At 41.1% G+C, this 24,360-nt stretch overlaps 1 protein-coding gene across 4 annotated transcripts in view; it reads right to left on the minus strand.

Annotated features, from left to right (window-relative positions):
• Window positions 1-2,656: 2,656 nt before the first annotated feature.
• Window positions 2,657-24,360, minus strand: part of PPP4R3B (protein phosphatase 4 regulatory subunit 3B) — a 51,305-nt gene continuing 29,601 nt past the window's right edge. The window contains exons 5-16 of one of the 4 annotated variants that reach the window (XM_088477331.1): window positions 21,327-21,404; window positions 21,079-21,195; window positions 19,629-19,745; window positions 18,377-18,508; window positions 18,038-18,140; window positions 16,819-16,860; window positions 9,749-9,907; window positions 8,353-8,522; window positions 7,901-8,040; window positions 6,997-7,181; window positions 6,026-6,228; window positions 2,657-4,395 (exon numbers count right to left, since the gene is read on the minus strand). In XM_088477331.1, coding sequence (XP_088333457.1) covers window positions 4,300-4,395; window positions 6,026-6,228; window positions 6,997-7,181; window positions 7,901-8,040; window positions 8,353-8,522; window positions 9,749-9,907; window positions 16,819-16,860; window positions 18,038-18,140; window positions 18,377-18,508; window positions 19,629-19,745; window positions 21,079-21,195; window positions 21,327-21,404 — 1,542 coding nt within the window. In that variant the 3' untranslated portion in view covers window positions 2,657-4,299. Of the gene's footprint in view, window positions 4,399-6,025; window positions 6,229-6,996; window positions 7,182-7,900; window positions 8,041-8,352; window positions 8,523-9,748; window positions 9,908-16,818; window positions 16,861-18,037; window positions 18,141-18,358; window positions 18,509-19,628; window positions 19,746-21,078; window positions 21,196-21,326; window positions 21,405-24,360 lie in introns of all 4 variants that reach the window. The other 3 variants (XM_088477329.1, XM_088477330.1, XM_088477328.1) reach the window with 3 other exon arrangements.

Raw genomic sequence — 24,360 nt, forward strand, 5'->3', positions numbered from 1 at the left:
CCAAAATGCGGAATACTCAGATATCCAAAATAACTAGTCGCAAACATTTTGGATATAGGAGACTCAACCTGTATGACATTTCTTATTGGTTATTACAAATGTAATTTAAGGCTATGAGCTCTTGAAAGTTTTTATTGATATATGTTATTGTAATGTTTATTTAATTTACTCCTATTATCCATTTATTGTTTATTTTCTTTTATGTACTTTTCATATATTTATTAAATTTTTTACCATACATACAGTGCCTTGCAAAAGTATTCACCCCTTTGCATTTTTCATGTTTTGTTGCCTCACAACATGGAATTAAAATGGATTGTTTGAAGGTGTGCATCATTTCATTCACAGAACATGCCTACAAATGTGAAGTTGTGTTTTTTTTTATATTGTGAATCAAACATTTAGGACAACATAACAGAAAACTTAAGCATGTATAACTATTCACCCCCCTAAAGTCAGTACTTTGTCAAGTAATCTTTTGCTGCAATTACATCTGCAAGTCGCTTTGGATAAGTCTCTATGAGCTTGCCACATCTTGCCCCTGGGAATTTTGCCCATTCCTCAAGGCAAAACTGCTCCAGCTCCTTCATGTTGGATGGTTTCCGCTTGTGAATAGCAATCTTTAAGTCTGACCACAGATTCTCAATTGAATTGAGATCTGGGCTTTGACTAAGCCATTCCAACACATTTAAATGTTTCCCCTTAAACCACTCAAGTGTTGCTTTAGCAGTATGCTTTGGGTCATTGTCCTGCTGGAAGGTGAACCTCCGTCCCAGTCTCAAATCACAGGCAGACTGAAACAGGTTTTGCTCAAGAATATCCCTGTATTTAGCACCATCCATCTTTCCATCGACTCGAATCAGTTTCCCAGTCCCTGCTGCTGAAAAACATCCCCACAGCATGATGTTGCCACCACCATGTTTCACTGTGGGGATGGTGTTCTTGGGGTGATGGGATGTGTTGGGTTTGTGCCAGACATAGAGTTTTCCTTGGTGGCCGAAGTATTACATTTTAGTCTCATCTGACCAGAGCACCTTCCTCCATACATTTGGGGAGTCGCCCACATGCCTTTTGGCAAACTCGAATCGTGTCTTCTTATTTTTATCACTAAGTAATGGCTTTTTTCTGGCCAATCTTCCATTAAGCCCAGCTCTATGGAGTGTACGGCTTATTGTGGTCACATGCACAGATACACCAGTCTCTGTTGTGGAACTCTGCAGTTCCTTCATGGTTACCTTTGGTCTCTGTGCTGCCTCTCTTATTAATGTCCTTCTTCATGGTGTGATGCCTCTTGCTTAGTGGTGTTGCAGCCTCTGGGGCCTTTCATAAAAGGTGTGTTTATACTGACAGATCATGTGACACTTAAGTCCACCCGTGTGAAACCTCATTTCACCAATTAGGTGACTTCTGAAGGTAATTGGTTGCATCAGAACTTTTGAGGGGCTTCATAGCAAAAGGGGGTGATTACATATGCACATGCCAATTTTCAGAATTTTATTTATAAAGATTTTTTTATATTCTTCTCATTTCACTTCATCAAATTAGACTATTTTGTGCAAATCAGTCACATAAAATTCAGATAACTTTTTTTTTACAGGTTGTAATGTAACAAAAAAGGTAAAAAGCCAAGGGCACTGTATATGTCTTTATACATTTGATTTTTCTTCACTTGCAACTGAGTATAGCCACCTTAGCACTGCACTTTTTTTCTCTCCACCTGTTTTTTTGGGGGGAATTGGAATCCTCCCCCTCCTCTCTAGCTGCTTTTTGTGGCAATACTCAGTGTCAACAGTGACATTTCTAGCACTCTGTTTCTTAATTCTATCGATGGAAAAAGCATGGGTTTGGAATGTTAGGTCGACAGTTCTTATATCGATCTGCATAAGGTCGACATGAGAATGTCGACATGTTCAGACAGTCACCATGTCGACATTCATGCCTACATGGATGACACGACGGTTATGTGACCAGCAGTTCCATCACAAAAATGTGACTGAGTGGCATTCCAGGGAGTATTATCCCATCTCTAATCCCTCCCCACAGTACCTAACCCTAAGCATTCTGAGAATGTCAACATTTCAGAAGTCAACATTGTAAACATGACATTCTGATGTAGACATTATTGAACCATAATTGTGTCATCATAGTAACTGTAAACCATGTGACCGGATATAGTCAGCTTAGTGCAGCATTTTAGGATTGGTTTACTGGAGACGTGATATTTCTAAGAACATGTGTCACACGTAAATGACTGTGGTGCAATAACGAACAACTATATGTGCAATAAATTATTTTCCTCAGCCATTATATTTCACTGATAGACAGGATTAGCACAATTCCATAATAAAAAGGAGACGTTCCATATATAAACTGCACTGCGTACTCTAAACTAGCATGTCCACGATAATACCAAGCAAATTTCCATTGTATAATAGGACACTTCCATTGAGTTCTCATAAAAAACAGCTGTAAAGTTGGAAAAACATGCTTTCAAATACTCAATGAATTTCGTTGAATTAAAAACAGAAAAGTTGAACTATTTAAACTTTTACACATTTAACATTCTGCAAATTAACGTTATAGTTCTGTAATCCGAAAGCGGTCAATTCAATAAAAAAAATAAACTTCCACACAAGAAACCAAGCAGAAAACAATGTTATGGAATTACAGGGTCACATTTTAATTCCTGAATTTTACAGTTCAGCATTAATATCACCACATGTATACAAATGGTGTAAAACAAGTACAGTGGTATTTAATACAAAATAAATTTCTGTTTTTATGGAAAAAAAAAAAAAAAAAAAACTATACTTCATATCTACACAGACAGCCCATCTTTCCAAACAATACCTAAAATTATAATTAACTACAAAATCTCCAAAACTGGGAAACTGCTTTAAACTATTTCCAGGAGAAATAGGTCTATAACCTGTTACGAGGGCAACTGGCAGAGAGGTTTGCAGCTGGTTTTCTGTGTCTCTAGAACAGTAAATTCAGGTGAGGGAGAGAATAAGTTCTTCAGCATGATCTCAGATCATATATGGGTGAGTATTAAAATATTTACAGTTCAGGTGCGGCTAAGAAAAAAAAAAAATCCAAATTGTGATCCACAACTACACTGACATTGTATATCCGTTGCTATTCATTTACATCCATGGAATGTGCTGTGAATTCCTATGTATAAAATGACTGGATTAAAAGCAGCTTTCCCATTACACCCTGGCTGAAGATATTAAAAGCTGCATATATCAGTCTTCCTCGTTACTGAATAAAATGGCTGATAGCTCATTGCCTTGCTGTGTTAACCCTTTGGTATCGTTTTCATAGTCACGGTGATTTCAGTTCAAAAATCTGGAAAAGATTATTTTCTATGGACTAAAAGAGCGCTATGGTGGTGTTGTCAAACCAAGGAAGCCGAAAGCAAAGAAGGGGGGTTGAGGGGAGGGGGAAAAAACAAAAATGGGACAAAAACAGTTTGTGCAAAATAAAAAAATTTATATATATATATATATATATATATATATATATATATATATATATATATATGTAACACTGCAAGAGGTTGAGGCACTGGTTAGAAGGTCAACGGGCAGTTTCCAGACTAGTTTTGGAAGCTACTGATCCTTAGCATCAGTATATCTGGAAGTGCAGTATGTTGGACGGGCTACTTATTATATCTGTCCATTAGGACTTCAGATTTTTAATAAAATACACACGGAAAAGATTCTTCGTTCTCTTTTTAAAACTTAACATGCACTACAATGTGCCCCCCTCCCCCTCCCAACTTTTGAAGACGGGAATTCAATTTACAAAGATGGTCCCAAGGTTATATTATCAGATTTCATTCCTTTCAATTAAGTTATTTTTTTTTTTATATATAAAATAGGCAATTGATAAAACACTATGGCCAGCACCATTTAAAAAAAAAAAAAAAAAAAATTAATTAAGATTACCGGTGTGCAGCTGAAAGCTTTTATTTATTCTAGTCCGTTTACACCTTGGGGCAAACCTGAAACATTAAAATATATGCCTAAGTGATCCACCTTGTCCCCCATCCCAAACACAAGATGCTTATGATGCACTGAAGCATTCATCTTGGTTGTCATAGCTAACCCATCATATTAAAACCCTGCAAGGATTCATAAACACTGGAAAGGCTTCCATAAAAGCTTGGCATTTACACCCTTCTAGTGGAGTTTGGCTATTTCCATATTATTCAAGGAGAAAGCTTCCTGACTCACACTAAGCTCAAACATCAGTTGCGTCATTAACCCACAACTAATGTTTGTCAGTTTCGGTTTAAGACCCAAGCCGCGGTCTTTTTCTTGGAGACGTGTCTTCCTCCTCCTCTTCATCTTCATCATCGGGGTAATCCACCAAGCCAATCAGACTTCCCTGCTGAAGAAACAATAGTGAAACGTTCACAATCGTCACGTTACATAAAAAAACACAAATGGACCTCTCCTGTAGGAGATGGTACGTCTGGCCAGCAGTGTACAGTGTGTGTGTGGACTTCCAATTCACAAGGCTGTCATGTAAATAAACTTTTCCCAGAAGTCCTCTTTTTTTGGAGATGAAAATGTAAGCATTTTCCCAGAAAGAATTGCCGGAAAAGCCTCCCTGTTGCTACTTCTCGTAAAGGTGCGTACACACTATGCAAAATATCAGACGATATATCAGCCACATAGCTCAGTGTGTGCGGGCGATTGTGCACTCCCGTGCACTGCAGATCAGAAGATTCAGCGGCCGACACAATGCCTCTCAATGCGGCTGGGGAACAAATTGTTCCGAACAATATATATTGGGCGGACGTACACCAGACCAATATATATTGCCGTCGCTCGGTACACACATCGTCTAGTGTGTACCCAGTTTAAGTTGTGGCATTTTTGGGAAGGATAACATGCCCGCGTTAAACTGGCAGTAAAAAGCAAGATGTGAAATCCTGGCCTCACATTGTAGACTATGGTGGGGACAGCAAGACTACTATACCTAGGATAACCCCTAATCTGTTACACTTTCCATCTTCCAGAACATCAAGATATAGGGGCATATTCAATTAGCTAATTGTTGTGCCAGCCCTATTCAATAAGCAGGGAATCCTCACACGAGGTCAAATCTGCGTAAAAAACACAAAACTGGGTTTGTAAACGGGGAACAAAAAAACACATTGATTTCGGCAGTTTACGCGGAATGTGTCTTTCAGCATGCGAGTCACGATTTTTCAGCGCAGGAAAAAGGCTATTTAATTGACTAGCTTATCCCTGCGCCGCAGGGATTTTGGACGACAATTAGTCCCAGGGGCACCCCCACGGCTAATTGAATATGCCTTCATTTTATAGCGATACTGAACTTACAGTAAGTTTCTAGTGCAGACCACAAACACGGCAAAAAGCTGTGAACCGGTATCTTTGAAACGGGTTGGGTATGAAATATTGCCGGTTGTCAGCCGGTGGTTGAAATCACGACAGGGGAGGCAAGTAGGCCATCACTACCTCTCCCCCCCCCCCCCCCCCCATCTCCCTTAGAGGTGCCCAACCCTAACCTCTGCCTAACCTCCCCCAAGGGGTGCCTAAACATAAACCCCCCTAATCCTAACCCATTCCGAGAAGGGGGTGTGTGCCTATACCTAACCCCCCCCCCCCCCCCAGTGGTGCCTAACCCCCCTTTCCCCAAGCCTAAAACTAACCCCCCCCTCCCCCGTGGCTAAGAGTTCCCGGCTTACCTACGTTCAGTAAGCCGGGTGTCGGGATTTTTCGCCGCCTATCTTTAGTACCCTGCTGGGCTTTCACAGTCGGGAAGTCGGCGGTCGTTATTTAGACCACCAGCTTCCTGACTACATCCCCTTTGAAACTATATGATGGAACGCCTCCACACAGAGAGCTAAAGTTTCCTATTCCTACAAAAATAGTGTGGTTAGATTTCTAGGAAAAAAAAAAAAAAAAAAGGTCATAACAAAACTCCCTAGCTATTATAAGCAGGCAGGATTGACAGCCCACAAGTGTGTATGCATAGTAGGCCTCACCTTCGTAGATGTCACTGTGGCAGATAAGCTTGTGTTTTTGGAAGATGAGCCATTAGAACCTGCTGGTGGTGTTTGAGCTGCCACAGATTTGCTATTCGCACTATTTGCACCGTTCGCTGAACTGCCGGAGTGAGAAAACGTGAACTTGAATCCCCCTACTGACGTCCTCTTTGGAAGATTCTCCTTGTCTTCACTCTCCTTAGCTAAAATACATCAAGTTCATCATTGTATGAGCAGAGATTACTGTAATTGGCACCATAATGGGAGAATAGAAAGTCACTGATATTGCAGAAAGTGGTGAACTTAGAAGCTTTATAAACGACTATGCAATTTAACTATACAAATAGTAAACCGGTAAATTGTATGACAACCTCTGTAGAATTTGAATCCTGCATAATGAATCTGTGCTACAGGGTAAGGCCAAACAAATATATCTCCGGGAATTGTCACAATAGCCACCCACATTCCCAATGCATCAAATACAGATATTTTAGTACCTAAAAACATGGCCTAGAGAGTCAGTTGTGCTTACGTTGTGGCTGACAAACTAATACTGGGTACACAAACGTGCACTGAAAACCCACCTGTTCAAAGCGTACCCTTCCAACACATAACCACGTCACCAAGTCTCTGCCTCAGCCATCTCTACCTCGCCTACTTCCTGCACTCAGGGCCCCCTCTACACACTCATGCCTCATGTCATCTGTCAGTCTCCCCTCTCCCCTAGATTGTAAGCTCCTAGGAGCAGGGTCCTCCTCCCCACTGTCTCACAGCCCTCTTCTCTAGCACTTCTATGACAGCCTTCACCTTCCCAGCTGTATTGTGTATGGAGAATTGTGTTGCTAATTGTTACTTGTGCTCTGTTTATAAGTTGGTTACTGTATTGTAATGTAATGTTCTGTGTACCCTTTACTGTATGTACGGCGCTGCGGACCTCTTATGGCGCCCTATAAATAACCCATCTGTCATACCTTTCTTTGTCTCCATAAATTTTTCATAACTGTCGGGAAAGTCGTCCTCCGCTTTAGACTTTTCAACAGGAGATACGATTGCTTCACCTTCCTCCTCTTCATCTTCATTAAACCAGAGCTCTTCATCTTCTTCCAAAGCTCGTGTATCCCTACGAAATCTGTTACTGCGTAATATAGATGGTACACTACAGAAAGACAGTGTGGACAAAATTAACAAATTTTCAGGTTTCCCTTAGTAAGATAAAACGAATATACAGGTACTTGGGGAGCTAATATGCAGAAAGCAGTTTGTTCCGAAAACACATCTGATCATATAAATATAATTTTGTAAATTTTAGGCATGGCATTCCAAATGACCTTAACATGCTGTAATGTAGTAGTGCCAGGTGCCTGTAAATAAGTTGAATGCCTAAGAGGAACCTCAAAATATATACATATTTTATATTAGTATATTTATACACACATACATACACTCTACATAGAAGTAAACTCTGCCGGAGTGCTGTGAGAGGGAGATATATATATATATATTATACACACACGTACGTACAGATTATATACACACACTTCATAGTGTACAGCTCATTTTCTAATTAACAGTGAAATTTATACACACAATATATTGCTATATGCAGAACTAAAGTATATACACAAGTATCTCAGACAGATAACACATCAGAGATCTACTCAGCATTCCACACAAACAGATCCACTTGCACTTTTCTATAAAGCAAAGCCTGCAAATTGCAGTGTTGACACTGAATTACATTTAATATACCAATTGATTATACAATTACTTTGGATTTGATGCTATGATTATACTGTGGATTCCAGAGAACTATACAAATGTCCTATAACTGCAGTAGGTCTTTTTCTACTAATATAAATTGCATTGAAGCCCCACCTGTTTAATTTCTGACTTTGTCGATCTTTTTCTTGCTCATACTTGGTCTTCAACCCTTTGAATGTTTGAACATATTCAATAGATTCGAGAGCCTTATAGAAGTTGTCTACTATGTGTGCCGTTAAAGATTTAATATCTTCCTGCATGGGGGGGGGGGAGGAAAACAACATTATATACCAGCTAAATACACCTGTTGGCTTTCATTTTCAGGATCTGAAGAGATTACACAGTATTTTATCTACCATGTGTATACTGTACATGCCCTGATTTCCCCACTGAGCCCATACAATGCAAATATTGCTAGTATTTAAAAATGTTTCCCATCGAGCAAAAACAAGTAATTAGACTACTACAGTCTTATCACCCCCATCTCTTGGTTCAAGTGGTGCAGAAGAGCAAGACCTGGCTTCCCATACTAGACTATAAGAGCACTAACAAGGCTGTATACTTACCACTCTGATGAATTCAAACAGTTCTATTATTGCAGAGTTTAGCAGGTTGTATCTGGTGCCATTATCCAGCAGTGCATTAATAACTGGTTCAAAAAGGTTTCCCTTTATGATATAACGGTTGTAGAATTCATCTTTCAAACCAATTATTCGCCTCATGAAACGTAAAGCACCTAAAACAAAATAAGCTGATATTATTACTCATATTTCAGCTGATCTAACATAAGGGATCGGAGTCAGAATGAGGGAGGAAAAGAAGGCACAAATACAAGCTTCAGATGAAATCGGAGTGCAAATGTAAGGATGATTTACATACAACTGAAGAATGACAACTGAGCTCTATTAATTCTAGCAAATGCAACATTAAAAAGGTGCTGTCTGCTTTTGGACAATTATATATTTTTGTCATAGAAGCCCTCCCGTGCAGCAAATAGGGGTGTACTAGCGCTCTGCTTAGTGGATAGAGAGACGTGCATGTAATCTTACACTAGGAATAAACTTTCCCCACTCATAGCATTCTTATTTTTTTTCCCGTTCAGGCCTCGAACCTTCCCTGATAAGTAAGCACACAGGGTTTGTCATACTTGTTGTCCACCATCAAAGTTTTCAGGTGACCCTTTAAGCCACAAGTGTGATAGTTTAGGTTAACACCTGTAATGTACAGGATTTTCAAGACCATGCTATAGGAGATGCTGCCTAGATGTACCATTTACCATGTTGCAAACCACCCAATAGTTGCTCTGCCCACTTATAAGGTAACTGACAATATTTTAAACTGAAGCTTCATCAAGTACCATGATAGGAGGAAAATATTTTAAATTATGAAAAAGTACAAGTACTAAACAAAATGAAATAAAACTACAAAGGATACAAAGCCCTGTTCCCACCTTCTACGCTGGGGACTGGAAATATAAACTTGGTGTGAGCAGGAGAGTTTAGGTTTATGGGTAGAATTATCTGGGGACCTATAGGATAGTTACCTACCCATCTGCATCATCCAACCGCAGGAGAAAGTCTTAAGCCGTGTATCCACTACGCGATGTTACTGAGCGATTGCACGATTATGACCTGTAATCGTGTATTCGTGCACTATTATGTCGGAAACGACCAGCGATGCTCGCTCCCGCTGGTTGTTTCCGACATCAATTATCTACTGAACATGCCGCTCAATCTGCCGATGACAGCTTGCCCATGTTCAGAGATGATTGATGTGCCTACACTGAGTGATCAAATCGTTCAGTGTAGGCACGGCAGGGCAACAGCAACGACTGTACGATTACAATGTTGTGCCGCCGTCGCCTAGTGGTAGTGCTGCTTTAATACCATATTAAATCTGCTTTATGATGCATACAAATTGTACTTTACTATCAGTTAAAGGAAAGGGAGTACAATAACTTACATAGGGCTAAAAAAGTATGTTTCGAGTTCATCAGTATCAACACCCTTCGGAGCAAATCCTTGTTCATAATATAGTTTTTGATGTGGTATGTATGATGTTCCACACAGAACGTCAGTAACTCCAAAATCAATGCAAGCAGCTGGGCTGTCTGATAATTATCTGAAAAACACAAAACAGATTTTAATATATGTATTTCAACTCGAGTAGGCACTTGACCAAAAAAAATACAATCTGCAAATTGGTGCAGGATCCATAAAAGTTTCAACACAGCACACTCACCCCTCTTGACAGAGAAGATCCAGACCTGCACTCCAAGGCAAAAAGGTAACTGGTTTATTAGGCAAACACAATACAGACCAAATCCGAGGCCCAACAGTCTGTTTCAATGCTCGTAACTGCGTCAACCGCTTTTGCTCCTGTCGAAAACTGCCTGGTCTGTATTGTGTTGGCTTAAATAAACCAGTTACCTTTTTGCCTTGGAATTCAGGTATGGATCTTCTCTCAAGAGGGATGTATGTATGTAACCATACCAGTTCACAAAATACAAGCAACACCCCCTTTACCTTGAGAGAATTTGACATGTTTGCTGCATAACAAGTGTATATACAGTATCAAAGTGCAAGTAACTTCTCTTATCAAAATACTAATTGCGGACCCCGTGCTGTTGGCACGTTTGTGCAGTCATCTTCCCATGGCAGTAACTAGCCCTAGTGATGAGGAAAGAGCAGACTGCTGCTTAGTGCAAGCCCCATCTGGGCCAACCAAGCGCACCCATTGTTTCCACTTGCACGTCACCAAATTGTAGTAATACGATAAGGTCACTATGGTGACGTATTGCAGGAAAAAGTCTGCTGTGTACAGGAGATGACAACATACATGACTATTTATTTTTTTAATTCACTTTTTTATTGAAGCTTCAACATGTGACAATGCCACAGTGCAATTAAACGTCATTACAATTGACCATTTACAGCTGAGCCATAATATCCTAAAAACTCAATATTTTCATAGTTTTAACATAAAATTCAATGCGATAATAACTGAAATCAGAGTCTCATGACAACTATTTAAATATTTTCAGTTGTCTGGACTCCTAACATATTTCCACACACACAAATGTATAAATATTACTAACTGTTTAATATATTTGAGTCTCCCATATCCAAAATGCTTGTGACCAGGGGTATTTTGGATATCAGAATATTCTGTAATTTGGAATATTTGCATACCATAATGAGATCTTGGGAATGGGACCCAAATCTAAACACAGAACACATTTATGTTCTATATACACCTTACAGTGTTCTCCCCAGGCTGTTTTTTGTGGGTGCACCACCCGGCACTTTGGGAGCCTGCAAGTGGCGACTATCTGGGAGCTGTATAAAAAGGACCAGATCCTACAGACTTTGCAGCTTTTTCATAATCAGGCGACTGGGCCTCTAATAAGAAGAGGAGAATTAATATATAAAATGTTATTTCAAGTGTAAATCATTATAATGTCAGGGTTCAAAACATTATTATTGTGAAGGCTACCACCCGGCTACTTCTTGATGCCACCCGGCTGCAAAAATTTTCTGGGGAGAACACTGCCTTATACACACCGCCTGCAGGTAAATTTTATACAATATTTTCAATAATTTTGTGACTCAAATGAATTTAATGTATGTACACAAAATTTGTTTATGTTTCATATACACCTTATACACACAGCCTGAAGGTAATTTTATATAATATTTTTAACAATTTGGTGCCTTAAACAAAGTTTGTGTACATTGAACGATCAGAAAGCAAAGGTGTCTATCTCAGTCATGCTAAAATAATTCTGTATTTCGGAATATTTGGATATGGGAGACAACCTGTACTACTATTTCCATTTATAATACAAAGATTTGTCAGTCCTTGAATATGTCAACCCCACAGGGGAAACAAAAAAAAACAAAACATTGTGAGACTTGTAAGCTCATCTTCTAAAAGGGAAATGTAAAATATCCAACCCAGCAGGAGGTGGGCATTCCCAGATAGTTGCTCAGCCTCTAATGCAAATTGTGATATTTTGCACAAAACACACTGCAGAACTCTTATTGGGAAGACAGAGCAGAAGCTTATTCATATAATTAATCTTTACCTATCTACTTTAACCGCTTACCTGGAGCAGTCAAATAGGCTATGATTGCAGCAAGATGGGCTTCCCCATGCGACTGTGCCATCCTGCCTTGTCCCCAGATTATGTAAATGGGATCCCTTCTACACAAGTGGTGCACTGATCTCCTACTCCTGTCTGCCCCCCCCCACAATAGTGATATATCAGTCTGACACCGCCAGCATCACTGGCAACTTTGAGTCCCAGATTGCTGTGCGAACGACAGTCTGCAGCGCATGCACCAGATTGTAAAAGTTAACCACTTAACCGGCTAATAATTCTTCCATATACCAGTCAGTAATAGTCTTTTTTCCTTTTGTATGATTGTATTAGGTCAAGAACATCTATTTATCCAACACTTCTAATTTTTTATTTTTTTTGAAACACAAGTATAATACTGTGCATGAATTCGACCGCTAAACACTTTTAAACTAATTTAACAATCCCAAACTTGTGGTCCCATGTCGATGTTCTTGATCAACATAAAAGAACATATGAAACCATGGAATAATATTAATATGGTTCAGTGATCGCAAATACGAGCTATAGGGCATATTTTACCCACTTCTGAGGACTGGGGACTCACTATTTGAAAATGGGTGGGTCCCCGGGGACGCGCTCCACTACAGCCAATCCCTTGCTGCCAATTAAGTGACTGAGAGGGGCAGGCTGGGCGGCAGAGGAGAATTCCCTTCCCGGGCAGGACCCCAATCTGTAATCCATTTGGAGTTGAAGCTGTAACTATTGGTAGTTACAGGAGTGGGCGGGATTTTGCATGTCTGTAGCGGACAGGAATTCTCGCCCTTCCATTCAATTACTGTGAGGCTTCTCCCTTCTCTGCTTGATCCGGTCCTTCTCCCTGCGGCACTGTCAGCAGTGGGGAGGAGAGTGACCACGCTGCCGGAGAAACTGACTGCAGTGGGGAAGAAAATAACTGCGCTGTTGGGAGCTGCAGTACAGCTGGCAGCAGGGAGCAGAGTGACCACCAGGGAGCTACAGATCTACCAGCAGGAAAGAGTAGGACCACGCGATTGCAGTACTGCTGACTGGGGAGGTAGAGTGTGTCCTCCAGGGAGCTGTACACAGCTGGTGAGGGACTATTTCATTATTTCATTACAATGTCCTCCCATTATAATATTGTTAAAAATTGAGGCCACTCCTCTGTGTTACACGCTCTAAATGCACTGCTGTGTATGGGCCACTATATTTATGGGGTACTCCCGTGTGTGATGCACTGTAAATATGCCTGCCCCTAATATCCTCCTTGCCCAGTAGCTGTCTACCCTTACCCCCTCCCTACCCCCAGCACTGCCTGCCCCTCGCCACCAGCACTGCCCCAGCTGCTGTCTACCCTGTCACCCTCCTTACCCTTCAGCCCCTAACCTTCTCCTTGCCCCTATACTGCCACAGCTATCCACACTTTCACCCTCCCTACCCAGCCCTAACTTCTTCCTTGCCCCCATCACTGCCCAAATTGCCATCTATCCTCGCCCCTTCCTACCCCCAGCACTGCCTGCCCCTAACCTCCACCTTGCCCATAATACTGCCTCAGCTGCTAGCTACACTTGCCTCCTCTCTACCCTCAGTACTGTCTGCCCCTAGCCCCCTCCTTGCACCTCAGGACTGTGTCAGCTGTTATCCATCCTTGCTTCCCAGCACTGTCACCTTACTGTCACTTACCCCCTCCCTACCCCCCAGCACCGCCTGGCCTTACTCCCCTCTACCCCATCTTCTCCTTGCCTTTCCCCCCCAGTTCTACCCCAACTGCTACCTGCCCCCCAGCACTGTCCCAGCTGCTGCCTGCTTTCACCCCATCATAATATGTGATGGGACCCAGAAACAGTGGAGTAGTATCCCAATTTCATAAAGCGAGGGGTCGCTGGGACCCACAAATTTTTCTGCTTGTCGCGATCACTGATGGTTATTGTCATTGTGGTATTGAGCTTTTAAAAACTATGCAACTTTTGGGCTATTATCAGGTCAGATCCAGTTTACCACGCGTTTCTAAATGAGCATTGAGACACAAACTTTACCTGCACTGCACATTACCCTTGTGTACATGGTAAATGGCTACTTCATATATTGTCAATGGTTAAAACCAATTGTATTTACAGTATTTTGAGACTGTGGTGGATGTCAGCGTGCATAGTGCATTGTGTGCTGATTGGGTTAGAACAGGGGTGGGAAACCTTTTTTCTGCCAAGGGCTATTTTGATATGTATAACATTATTTACAGGCCCAGTGCAGACCACGCCCCCTCTGTGTGATGTCAGATGGGGGCGGGCACCAATCGTCTGATTACAGCAATGCCCGGAGCATCCTGAGGATGCTCCGGGGAGCTGTAAGGGCAGCGGTGTGACAGTCTGAAGCGTCCTAAGGACGCTCCAGGCGGCACTGCTGCATACATTCTGGCTGCAGGATGCCATTCTAGGCACCCTGCTAGCCAGATGAGGCTAACAGAAAAAAGTTCAGAGGGCCCAGACCAAATGTTTCCAGGGGCCTTATATAGCCCCCAGGCCTGGGGTTCCCCATCCCTGGGTTAGAACAGACTAGAAGCTTTAAAAGGAGGGTGGAGCTTGAAATCAGTGTTCTTCCTCTGTTTACACATATTTCCTTGCAGGTAACCATGGTTGTCATCATTGCTTTGAACAAAAAGGGCTTCACAGGCAAGGATATTGCTGCTAGTAAGATTGCACATAAATCAGCCATTTATCAGATCATCAAGAACTTCAAGGAGAGAGATTCAATAGTTGTGAAGAAGGCTTCAGGGCGCCCAAGAACGTCCAGCAAGCGCCAGAACAGTCTCCTAAAGTTGATTCAGCTGTGGGATCGGGGCACCACCAGTGCAGAACTTGCTCAGGAATGGCAACAGGCAGGTGTGAATGCATCTTCACGCACAGTGAGGCAAAGACTTTTGGAGGATGGCCTGTTGTCAAGAAGGGCAGCAAAGAAACCACTTCTCTATAGGAAAAAACATCAGGGGCAGACTGATATTCTGCAAAAGGTACAGGGATTGGACTTCTGAGGACTGGGGTACAGTAGCGGCTCCAGGCACGGGCAAGCCGGTCCGTCGCCCGGAGCGCTACTGTTTCCGGAGGGCGCAGGAAACGCCCACCTCCCTCCCTCCCTCCCACCGCTATAGTTGATATTTAAGCTCAGGGGGAGGGAGCGGAGGAGGGAAGGGGCGGCAACACAGGACGGCGCTGGGCGCAGCACAGCCTAGCGCCGGCCCTGCTGGGGTAAAGTTATTTTCTCTGATGAATCCCCTTTCAGATTGTTTGGGGCATCTGAAAAAACACTTGTCCGGAGAAGGAAAGGTGAGCGCTACCATCAGTCCTGTGTCATGCCAACAGTAAAGCATCCAAAGAGCATTCTTGTGTCGGGTTGCTTCTCAGCCAAGGGAGTGGGCTCACTCACAATTTTGCCTAAGAACACAGCCATGAATAAAGAATGGTACCAAAACATCCTCCAAGAGCAACTTCTCCCAACCATCCAAGAACAGTTTGGTGACAACAATGTCTTTTCCAGCATGATGGAGCACCTTGTCATAAGGCAAAAGTGATAACCAAGTGGCTTGGGTCCATGGCCAGTAAACTCACCAGACCTTAAACCCATTGAGAACTTGTGGTCAATCCAAGAGGCAGGTGGACAAACAAAAACCCGCAAATTCTGACAAACTAAGCATGGATTAAGCAAGAATGGGCGGCCATCAGTCAGTATGTGGCCCAGAAGTTGATTGACAGCATGCCTGGGCGAATTGCAGAGGTCTTGAAAAAGAAGGGTCAACACGGCAAATATTGAATCTCTGCATAAACTTAATGTAATTATCAATAAAAGCCTTTGACACTTATGAAATGCTTGTAAGTTTACTTCAATATACCATAGTAACATCTGACAAAAAAGGTCCAAAAACACTCAAGCAGCAAACCTTGTGAAAACCAATACTTGTGTCATTCTCAAAACTTTTAGCCATGGCTGTACAGACCAGGTACAAATTAAGCTTCTCCTCTCCCTTACCCCCATCTAATTCTTCTATATCCCCATCTAATTTCTTCTATTAGGTAACATAAGGTTTAAAGGTCATTCAATCTAGAATTGTATATTTTTATAGATTTAAGTCTGCACACAAGAGCAAAATATCTGGCTAAATAAAAAACTGCTCATACAATTTGCACACAGCAAACAAAGGGCCTGATTCAGACCCACTCGCAAGCGGCTGTCCGCTCGCAAGTGGGTCGATGTTGTGCACTGCGCATGCGCACGACGGCGGGAGCTCCGTCGTGCGCATGCGCCAGACGCGACGAGCGAAGGACTTTCCTTCGCTCGTTGTGTCTGATCAAAGGGGGCGTGCTGTCGATGTTGATTGACAGCACGCCCCCTTTGGTGGGTGTGCCTCCCTGACGGGGGCGTTCCCAAGGGAACGCCTACCGTCAGAAACCGGCCCACTGACATCACTAGTGATATCAGTGGGAGTGATTTTGGCTCTGATAGAGCCAAAATCACTCCGGGCCTTGCGGTTGAAAAACTCAACCGCAGGCTCCGGCTCGCAGTGGCGATGGTCGCGATGGTCAAGACCATCGCGGCCATCAACCTGCACGCTCGTATAGGCTGTGGGTTGTGACCCACAGCTATACGAGCGTCCAGGAGGACGCTCCATAATTATGGAAGACGGCCCTCATTCAGAGCGTGAGCTCTGCTCAGAGCGTACGGCTCTGAATGAGGGCCAAAGTTTACAATGTGATTTGTATCCGCATGGTCCTAAGTATACTGTAATGTGTTATCATATAGCCCTTTCTTACAGTCACAATATGGCGTAATGACCACATAGACAATTACTACAGTCATATTCCATCTATCCTGGAAAGTAATTTTAAGAGCAACAATTAGACAAGACAGAACTTACATTAGACATTTAGCACAATACACTTACCTGGGCAAATAGTGCTCCCCTTGGGAGACCCAATGGCAGCATCTGAGGGAAATACAAACACAAACTACATGTTTATTTATAATCTTTGCAACTAATAAAATACATTAATGTAAATTCACATTCAATGTTTAGAGTCAATTCAATTAGACGAAAATCACATTGCGGCAATTCGGGCACCCGTGAAATGTGAAATTCCATTTGAAAAATGGCAATTGCCGGACGCGCTGTGACATCGTGCAACTTTTCTACAACAAGAGGCCTGGCAGAAGTATATGTACGTACAAGTGGGGAAAACATCCTGGACCCCAAAAAAGATAGCAGGACCATATACTGTAGAAGGCAGTTAGTGGCCATTAAGAAAGTACTTGAGGTTCTTAAACGGTCTCAAAATTGGCTTTCTTTGTACTTTTTATTAATGGTGGAAAAATGATAGCATTTTTCTGAAAATTAAAGTCTTTAGTTTCGGCTAAAAAAAAAAAAAAAATGTCTAAAGTGTTTTCAGTATTTTTATACCTCTCATCTGCAAGTTCCAAGACCCCCTCACCAATCAACATGTCTAAGTACTCGCCGCCCCATCATTTACACCTCCAGGTACTCGCCGCCCCATCATTTACACCTCCAGGTACTCGCCGCCCCATCATTTACACCTCCAGGTACTCGCCGCCCCATCATTTACACCTCCAGGTACTCGCCGCCCCATCATTTACACCTCCAGGTACTCGCCGCCCCATCATTTACACCTCCAGGTACTCGCCGCCCCATCATTTACACCTCCAGGTACTCGCCGCCCCATCATTTACACCTCCACGTACTCGCCGCCCCATCATTTACACCTCCACGTACTCGCCGCCCCATCATTTACACCTCCAAGTACTCATCATTTATAGTGATGGAACTACATACCTCAGAATGCCCTGTCACTTATTTAGTATGCCTTAATATCAAAACTGTGGCAGAGCATGTCAGGATGTGTAGTTCCACAGCAGCCAGAGGTCTGCATCTTGAATACCCCTGGCCTACACCAAACTTTGTACAACTCTGCTGCAGAAACCTAATTTGCAGGTTACCAAATTAATATATATTTAGGCTATGAGTTATATCGCTACAGAAAATGGCATGGCAGGCCCACATTCCATTCATTTAGCAAGGCATTTTGGCGCTCTGTATGAAACAGCATACAAAATGCAAACAGCCACACGCAGAAGTGCTGGCAGCCTACCCTTATCTGGTTTATCTTCAGAGGTGTTCGCCAGGAGGGGTGCAGTAAGGACTTGCATACAATGGTTGTAGAAGAAATTCAAGAACTCACTTTTCTCTGTTTTCTGTAAAGAAAGAATAAGTATGTTATTTATCAGTGTACACCAAGCAGGGAAATATAATGTACTAGCAGAAAGAGATACACGGCCTCTCTGCTTTGCTAACTTTCCTGCTTTGTTTTAGCACTATTGGCAGGGACACAGCTGAAGAATAAACACCACATATATAAACCATTACAAATGTATTTTTAATTAAATTGCAAAAAAAGTAAAGATGCTTTTACCCATTTGCATGTTCTTACATTAGCTGTCGCTAACATGTTCTCTGGGTCTATCAGAGTCCGCAGGAGTCCCATTAACTGAACTGCTCCTCCAAGCTCTGGGTCAGTATCACAAATCATTTGCTCAATTACAACATTAATTAAAAGAATGTCCTATGGTAGGAAACAAAAAATAGTGATTACAACACAGAATATAAAAACATTAATATTTGACAGTAAAATCAATGGATCCCAAAGTACATATTAAGAGTGATTCTAATAGAGCAAATACAGGTTGAGTCTCCCTCAAATCCGGAAGTTTTCTTTTAGCATGACAGATAGTAAAACCTTTGTTTTTTGATGGTTCAATGTACAAAAACTTTGTTTAAAGCACAAAATTATTAAAACGATTGTATAAAATTACCTTCAGGCTCTGTATAAGTTGTATATGAAACAATTTAATTTCTTGCATGTACACAAACTGTTTGAAAATATTGTATAAAATGACCTGCAGGCTGTGTGTATAAGGTGTATATAAAACATAAATGCATTCTGTGTTTAGATTTGGGTCCCATTCCCAAGATATTTCAGCATGGTATGCAAATATTCCAAAATACGGAATATTCCAATATCCAAAATACCACTGGTCCCAAGCATTTTGGATATAGGAAACTCAACCTGTACTAGTCTTCTGTGACAGATGTAACCTCAGTAACAGTGTAACGTCCTAGAGGTGGGAATATACCTTTATTGTACCCCGGCATCTAAACCACAGAAGAGGTCTGCGTGTAAGTTACAAGTGGCACAATGGTTAGCTTGCTGCCTCACAGCACTGAGGTCTTGTTTCAATTCCCACAAAGGCCATATCTGTGTTGAGTTTGTATGTCTTTGTATTGTGGGAGGAGACCCACACATACTGGTTGGTTAATTGGCTTTGACAACAAAAAGGATTTGACAACAAAAAATGAACCCTAGCGTGTGTGTGTGTCCGCTTCACTGGGGAAGGGACGGATTTAAATTAGTAAATATCTGTTGAGAGCTGCAGAATAGGAGTGCACTATATAAATAACTTAATATGTGCACTTTGAATTGTAGTGGGAATATTTTTTTTGAAATACTTTTTCCTACAAGTGGACACAGAATGCGTGTTTTGGCTATACCAAAAACATAACTTAATCCAGTTAACACAAGTGTTTATACAAAGCCCTTCGTAAAGTAAGCTTGGGTATAGGAGAGCTACATCTGCATAGCAAGTGAAAAACAAAATGCAATCACCTGAAACAGAACTACTTACATCATCACTCTGCTGAACTTCTTGCATTACAAATTCCCGGACCATGGATGGACTAAATTCTACCAGATACGAAAATATATCGGTTGCAGCTGCTCTAACTTGCAAATCATCCATACCCTAGAAAGAACAAGGGAAGATTAAAAACCAAGAAATATGCTGGTCACACAGGTGAAGGCAAGACAGATACAAATTAGGAATATCAGGTTAATCCAGTGGTTCCCAAACTGTGCGCTGCGGCACCCTGTGGTGCCTCGGAACACTTGCAGGGGTGCCTCAGGTTGGTGGTCCAGCACCAAATCAAATTCTTTATGGTCAATGTAATTTAAATATGTGCACAAATAGAAGCACAAACCTGTCCACCACTATATAACCAAATCTAAGGATGACAGGTAAGCACAATTTACTACTTCACTACATTTTTTTCTGAATTTCTCAATCTATCATCCACGCTATTTTAAGCGTCAAGGTCTGGGAGCTGACTGTCTCAGATGGTGATTTGTGTTATCAAGCCATCCCCCTTACAGTGTCCAGGCTATTACAGGTACAGCTCATAACACGGGCTGAAAGCAACTGTGCACTAACCAAGATCTTATGCACTGGAATGCACATATACGGGACTCTATACATCAGATAGGCTGAAGAGATGCCTAAATTGCAGGTTCGGCTATTTAGTCTGGTCAATTGATAAACCAGTTTAAATTTTATGGTGACGGGCTACTCTCCAGTATCAGGAATAACAATTCAAAGGAGAGCTGGCGCGTGCATGTGTATTCAGATAGAATCTCAAGGGAAATAATACTGAGTCAAATGTAACACTTGTAGCTATATGGATACAATTTAACTACTATCTGGAATTATCCACAGTTATTAGATACATCAGCTCAGTTATAGCTGTTTTGTACGGGACTTCTATTACTACTTATTACAATCTATAGCGAGCCTGATCAACTCTTTCACTGTTGGTTTTTAATATTCATTCCCTTTTAAAGGGAACATGTATTCTTATTGTACAATTGGCTAGGTTTTTATGACAGTAGATATATGCATTTTATTATTATTATTTATTATTCTTTATTCTGCCTATTTACTTGAATTTTTTATATTTTCTATAATATTATTATTCAATGTATGATTTACTACTTGTTCATTATTAAATATTTTTTCGCTAATGTTATGCGTTTACTAATGTCCCAACATAAGTATTAGAGCGCAGTATTTTATTCTTCTGTCTTTTCAAGTGAGGTTGACAATCGCCTCTTTTCTTTACTGCTGCATTAATACTTGACCCTCCTGCCTGTCTAGCGCTGGGTATCACTCGGTTTTCTTTTGACACCAAACTGCACAGGAAGGTTTAAAAATTGCAATTTCTAGCTGGATTTACTCCTCACTCTAAATAAGGCACCAAATATCCATTTCAGATAAGGAAACATCTGCCATTATTCGTGCTTACCATGACAATTTCCAGGGCAGGAAGAATTCCTAGGTTTGCCAACGTTTTGAAAAAAGCATCTCTATTTTGAGGCTGTAATGTCTGGGAAAATGCACAGAACTCTTTGAAAAAATTAACCTACAGAAAAAACAAAAAAAATTCATATAAAAAATAGGTGACATTGCAGTAACCATTGTTTAGTAAATCAAGGAGAAGTGAGAAAATAAGCATTTAGACAGTTGAACACTTAATCAGGGTCCTTTTCTTACCAATTCACGTCTTTTGTCATCATCTGTAGCTTCGTCAGTCAGCTGTGCAAAAACTTCAGACAAAAACTTTTCATCTTCCTGTATTAAATAAATTAATCAGTCATTATGAATTTACAAGAAACTTAATTATCCCATATTCCAAATCCAGATTAAAAATAACGCAGTGGGGGGGGGGAGGGGGTCACCAAACTCTGGCACTAAATAGCCAACTCAGGTAAAGACATTTATACACTATTTTCTCAAATGGTTACAAGTTGAACAGAGGCAAAAGTGCTCCATAATTCATCTGCTTGCAAAGCGGCGCAAGAGTTAAGCCTTGTTCCCTTTGCAGTCTCGTTTATTTACATACATAGACTGGAAGACCTGTTTAATAAGGGTTTATTTCTAAATACAACCTTCAGACAGAAAATGGAAAAAAACAAAAACACACACACAGCTTTTTCCCCAGCATTTTGCGTGCCAGGTTTTTTGCCTGATACCCCTTTCACAGAGGAAAATGAAAACCCCGGGTAATTCACTAAACTGCCTAGGTTTTTTCCCGGTGTGATAGGGTCAACCTGGGACTTAATTCCCAGGTCTACGACCCTGCAGAAATCCAGGGTCGGAGACCTGGGAATTTAGTCCCAGAAAGACCCGTTCACAAAGCAAAATTACAGGTTGAGTCTCCCATATCCAAATATTTTGAAAAACTGAATTATTTTGACATGACTGAGATAATGAAACCTTTGATTTTTGATGCTTCAGGCTGTGTGTATAAGGTGTATATGAAACAAATGAATTTCAGTTCTGTACACAAACTTTGCTTGAGCCACAAAATTATTGAAAATATTGTCTAAAATTAACTGCAGACTGAGTCTCCCATATCCAAATATTCCAAAATACGGATTTTTTTTTAGCAAGACTAAGATAGTGAAAACTTTGATTTTTGATGCTTCAATGTACCTAAACCTCGTTTAAAGCACATATTATTAAACATATTATATACAATTACCTTCAGGCTTTGTGTATAAGGTGTATATGAAATATAAATTTATTTCATGTATGTTCACAAACTTGTTTGAGCCACAAAATTATTGAAAATATTGTATAAAATTACCTGCAGGCTGGGTGTATAAGATGTATATAGAAACTAAATGCATTCTGTGTTTAGATTTGTGTCCCAATCCCAAGATATTTCATTATATTATGCAAATATTCCAAAATACGGAATATTCCGATATCCAAAATACCGTCCCAAGCATTTTGGATATGGGAGACTCAACCTGTATAAGGTGTATATAACACAAGTGTATTGTGTATGTATATTTGGGTCCCATTCCCAAGATTTCATTATGATATGCAAATATTACAATACAGAATATTCCGTTATCCAAAAAATCCCTGGTCCCAAGCATTTTGGATATGGGAGCTCAACCCGTACCGGGTAAAAGTGAATTACCTGGGATTTTCACTTTCAGTGTGAAAGGAGTATCACCTGCAACTTTTCAAAGCAGCAGTTTTTCAGCGTATTGCCTGCAGAATTTAAATAATCAATATTAAGTGCAAAACACCTGGTCTTGCACTTAGTATTGCAGTTTCAAATTCTGCGGGTAAGAACAGCAATAATCTTAAACTGTGAAAAGCTGGCATTTAGTAAAACACGCAAGTATTTAACTCAGATTTGTTCAATTTAAAGCCCGTATTCAACAATCTAAATGAGAATTGAATGTTACAAATCTAGATCTTTGCAACTAGCAGGCACCTGTTTATTGGCACAGCCAGCATTGAGAGCAAACTACATGTACAGGTTTTATCATGCATTTTACATTTCAGTGTCCCTTGAGGCTATGCAGCTCACATGCGGACACTTACACAATGTAATGAATATGCAATAACCCACTTCATTGGATATAATGGTATTTAAAAGATATAGCGTTTATAAACGCTGTAAGATAAAGGTGAATGTATACACTCACATATAATCAAGTTAAAAATTGGGTCTGGCAACTTATATTTGTACACAGGGCTAAATGTGTTAGAGATTTGGAGCAAAACAGAAAATCATGACAACCCACAAGGTGCAGACATCAAAAAGGCTGCAAGACTTCAGCACAAGTCATGCCGTGCAGTCTTACACAGATTAATGCTTGTGTGCATATATGGCTCCCAGTTTAGAGACTCATCTTGAATGCATGAAAAAAACCCAAGTCTATAAAGCTGTATCTTAGAATGTGAATATTACCAGTGGCCAATTTACTAGTCTTTCAAACCGTGTTCAAATTGCAGCCGCAGGTTGCAAACAGACTAATTCCTGCTTTCAAATAACGAGAAAACGGTAAAAGGAACATTATCAAGATCCAAAAAGGTGGGGAGCAGCACGGGTAAAACCTTGGAGGCAGGTGTGGGAGGAAGTAATCAGTTGGCATGAAATGAAGCGTGCATTAGTTGAATGGGAATGGTGGACAGTAGAGTGAAGAGAGATGAGATCAGAGATGTAAATGGGAGAAGATTGGGTGAGGGCTTGTAAGCGAGTGTGAGAACCTTGAATTGGGTTCTGAAAGGGAAGGGGAGCCAGTGGAGGGCTTGTAGGAGAGGGGAGGCAGATGTAGAGTTTGGAGAGGAAGATGAGCTAAGCAGCAGCATTGAGGACAGACTGGAGAGGAGAGAGATTGGATTTGGGAAAGCCAGATATGAGGAGGTTACAGTAGTCCAATCTGGAGATGACCATTGAGTGTATAAGGGTTTTAGTAGCATCCTGGGTGAGATAGGGTCTGTTCTTGGAAATATTTTGGAGATGGAAACGACAGGACTGCGAGAGGTTCTGGATATGTGGTTTGGAGGAGACGGGTTCTACTACATTTCTAGCATGTAAAAGTACAAAAGCATTTGTCAATTAGCCTTTCATGGGTGCCCGGCATTTTTTCTTACACCATTCAGCCGACGGTTGGGGAGTCCTGGCATTGGTCCACCAGGATCATCCCGATGTACAGAAGAGTAAACTGGCTACGTGAGCAGATAACATTTTTAGAGATCCTCACCACAATTACACAACAGT

This window comes from Taudactylus pleione, unplaced genomic scaffold, assembly GCF_031769625.1.
Source record: "Taudactylus pleione unplaced genomic scaffold, aTauple2 ptg000201l, whole genome shotgun sequence".
Taxonomy (NCBI): domain Eukaryota; kingdom Metazoa; phylum Chordata; class Amphibia; order Anura; family Myobatrachidae; genus Taudactylus; species Taudactylus pleione.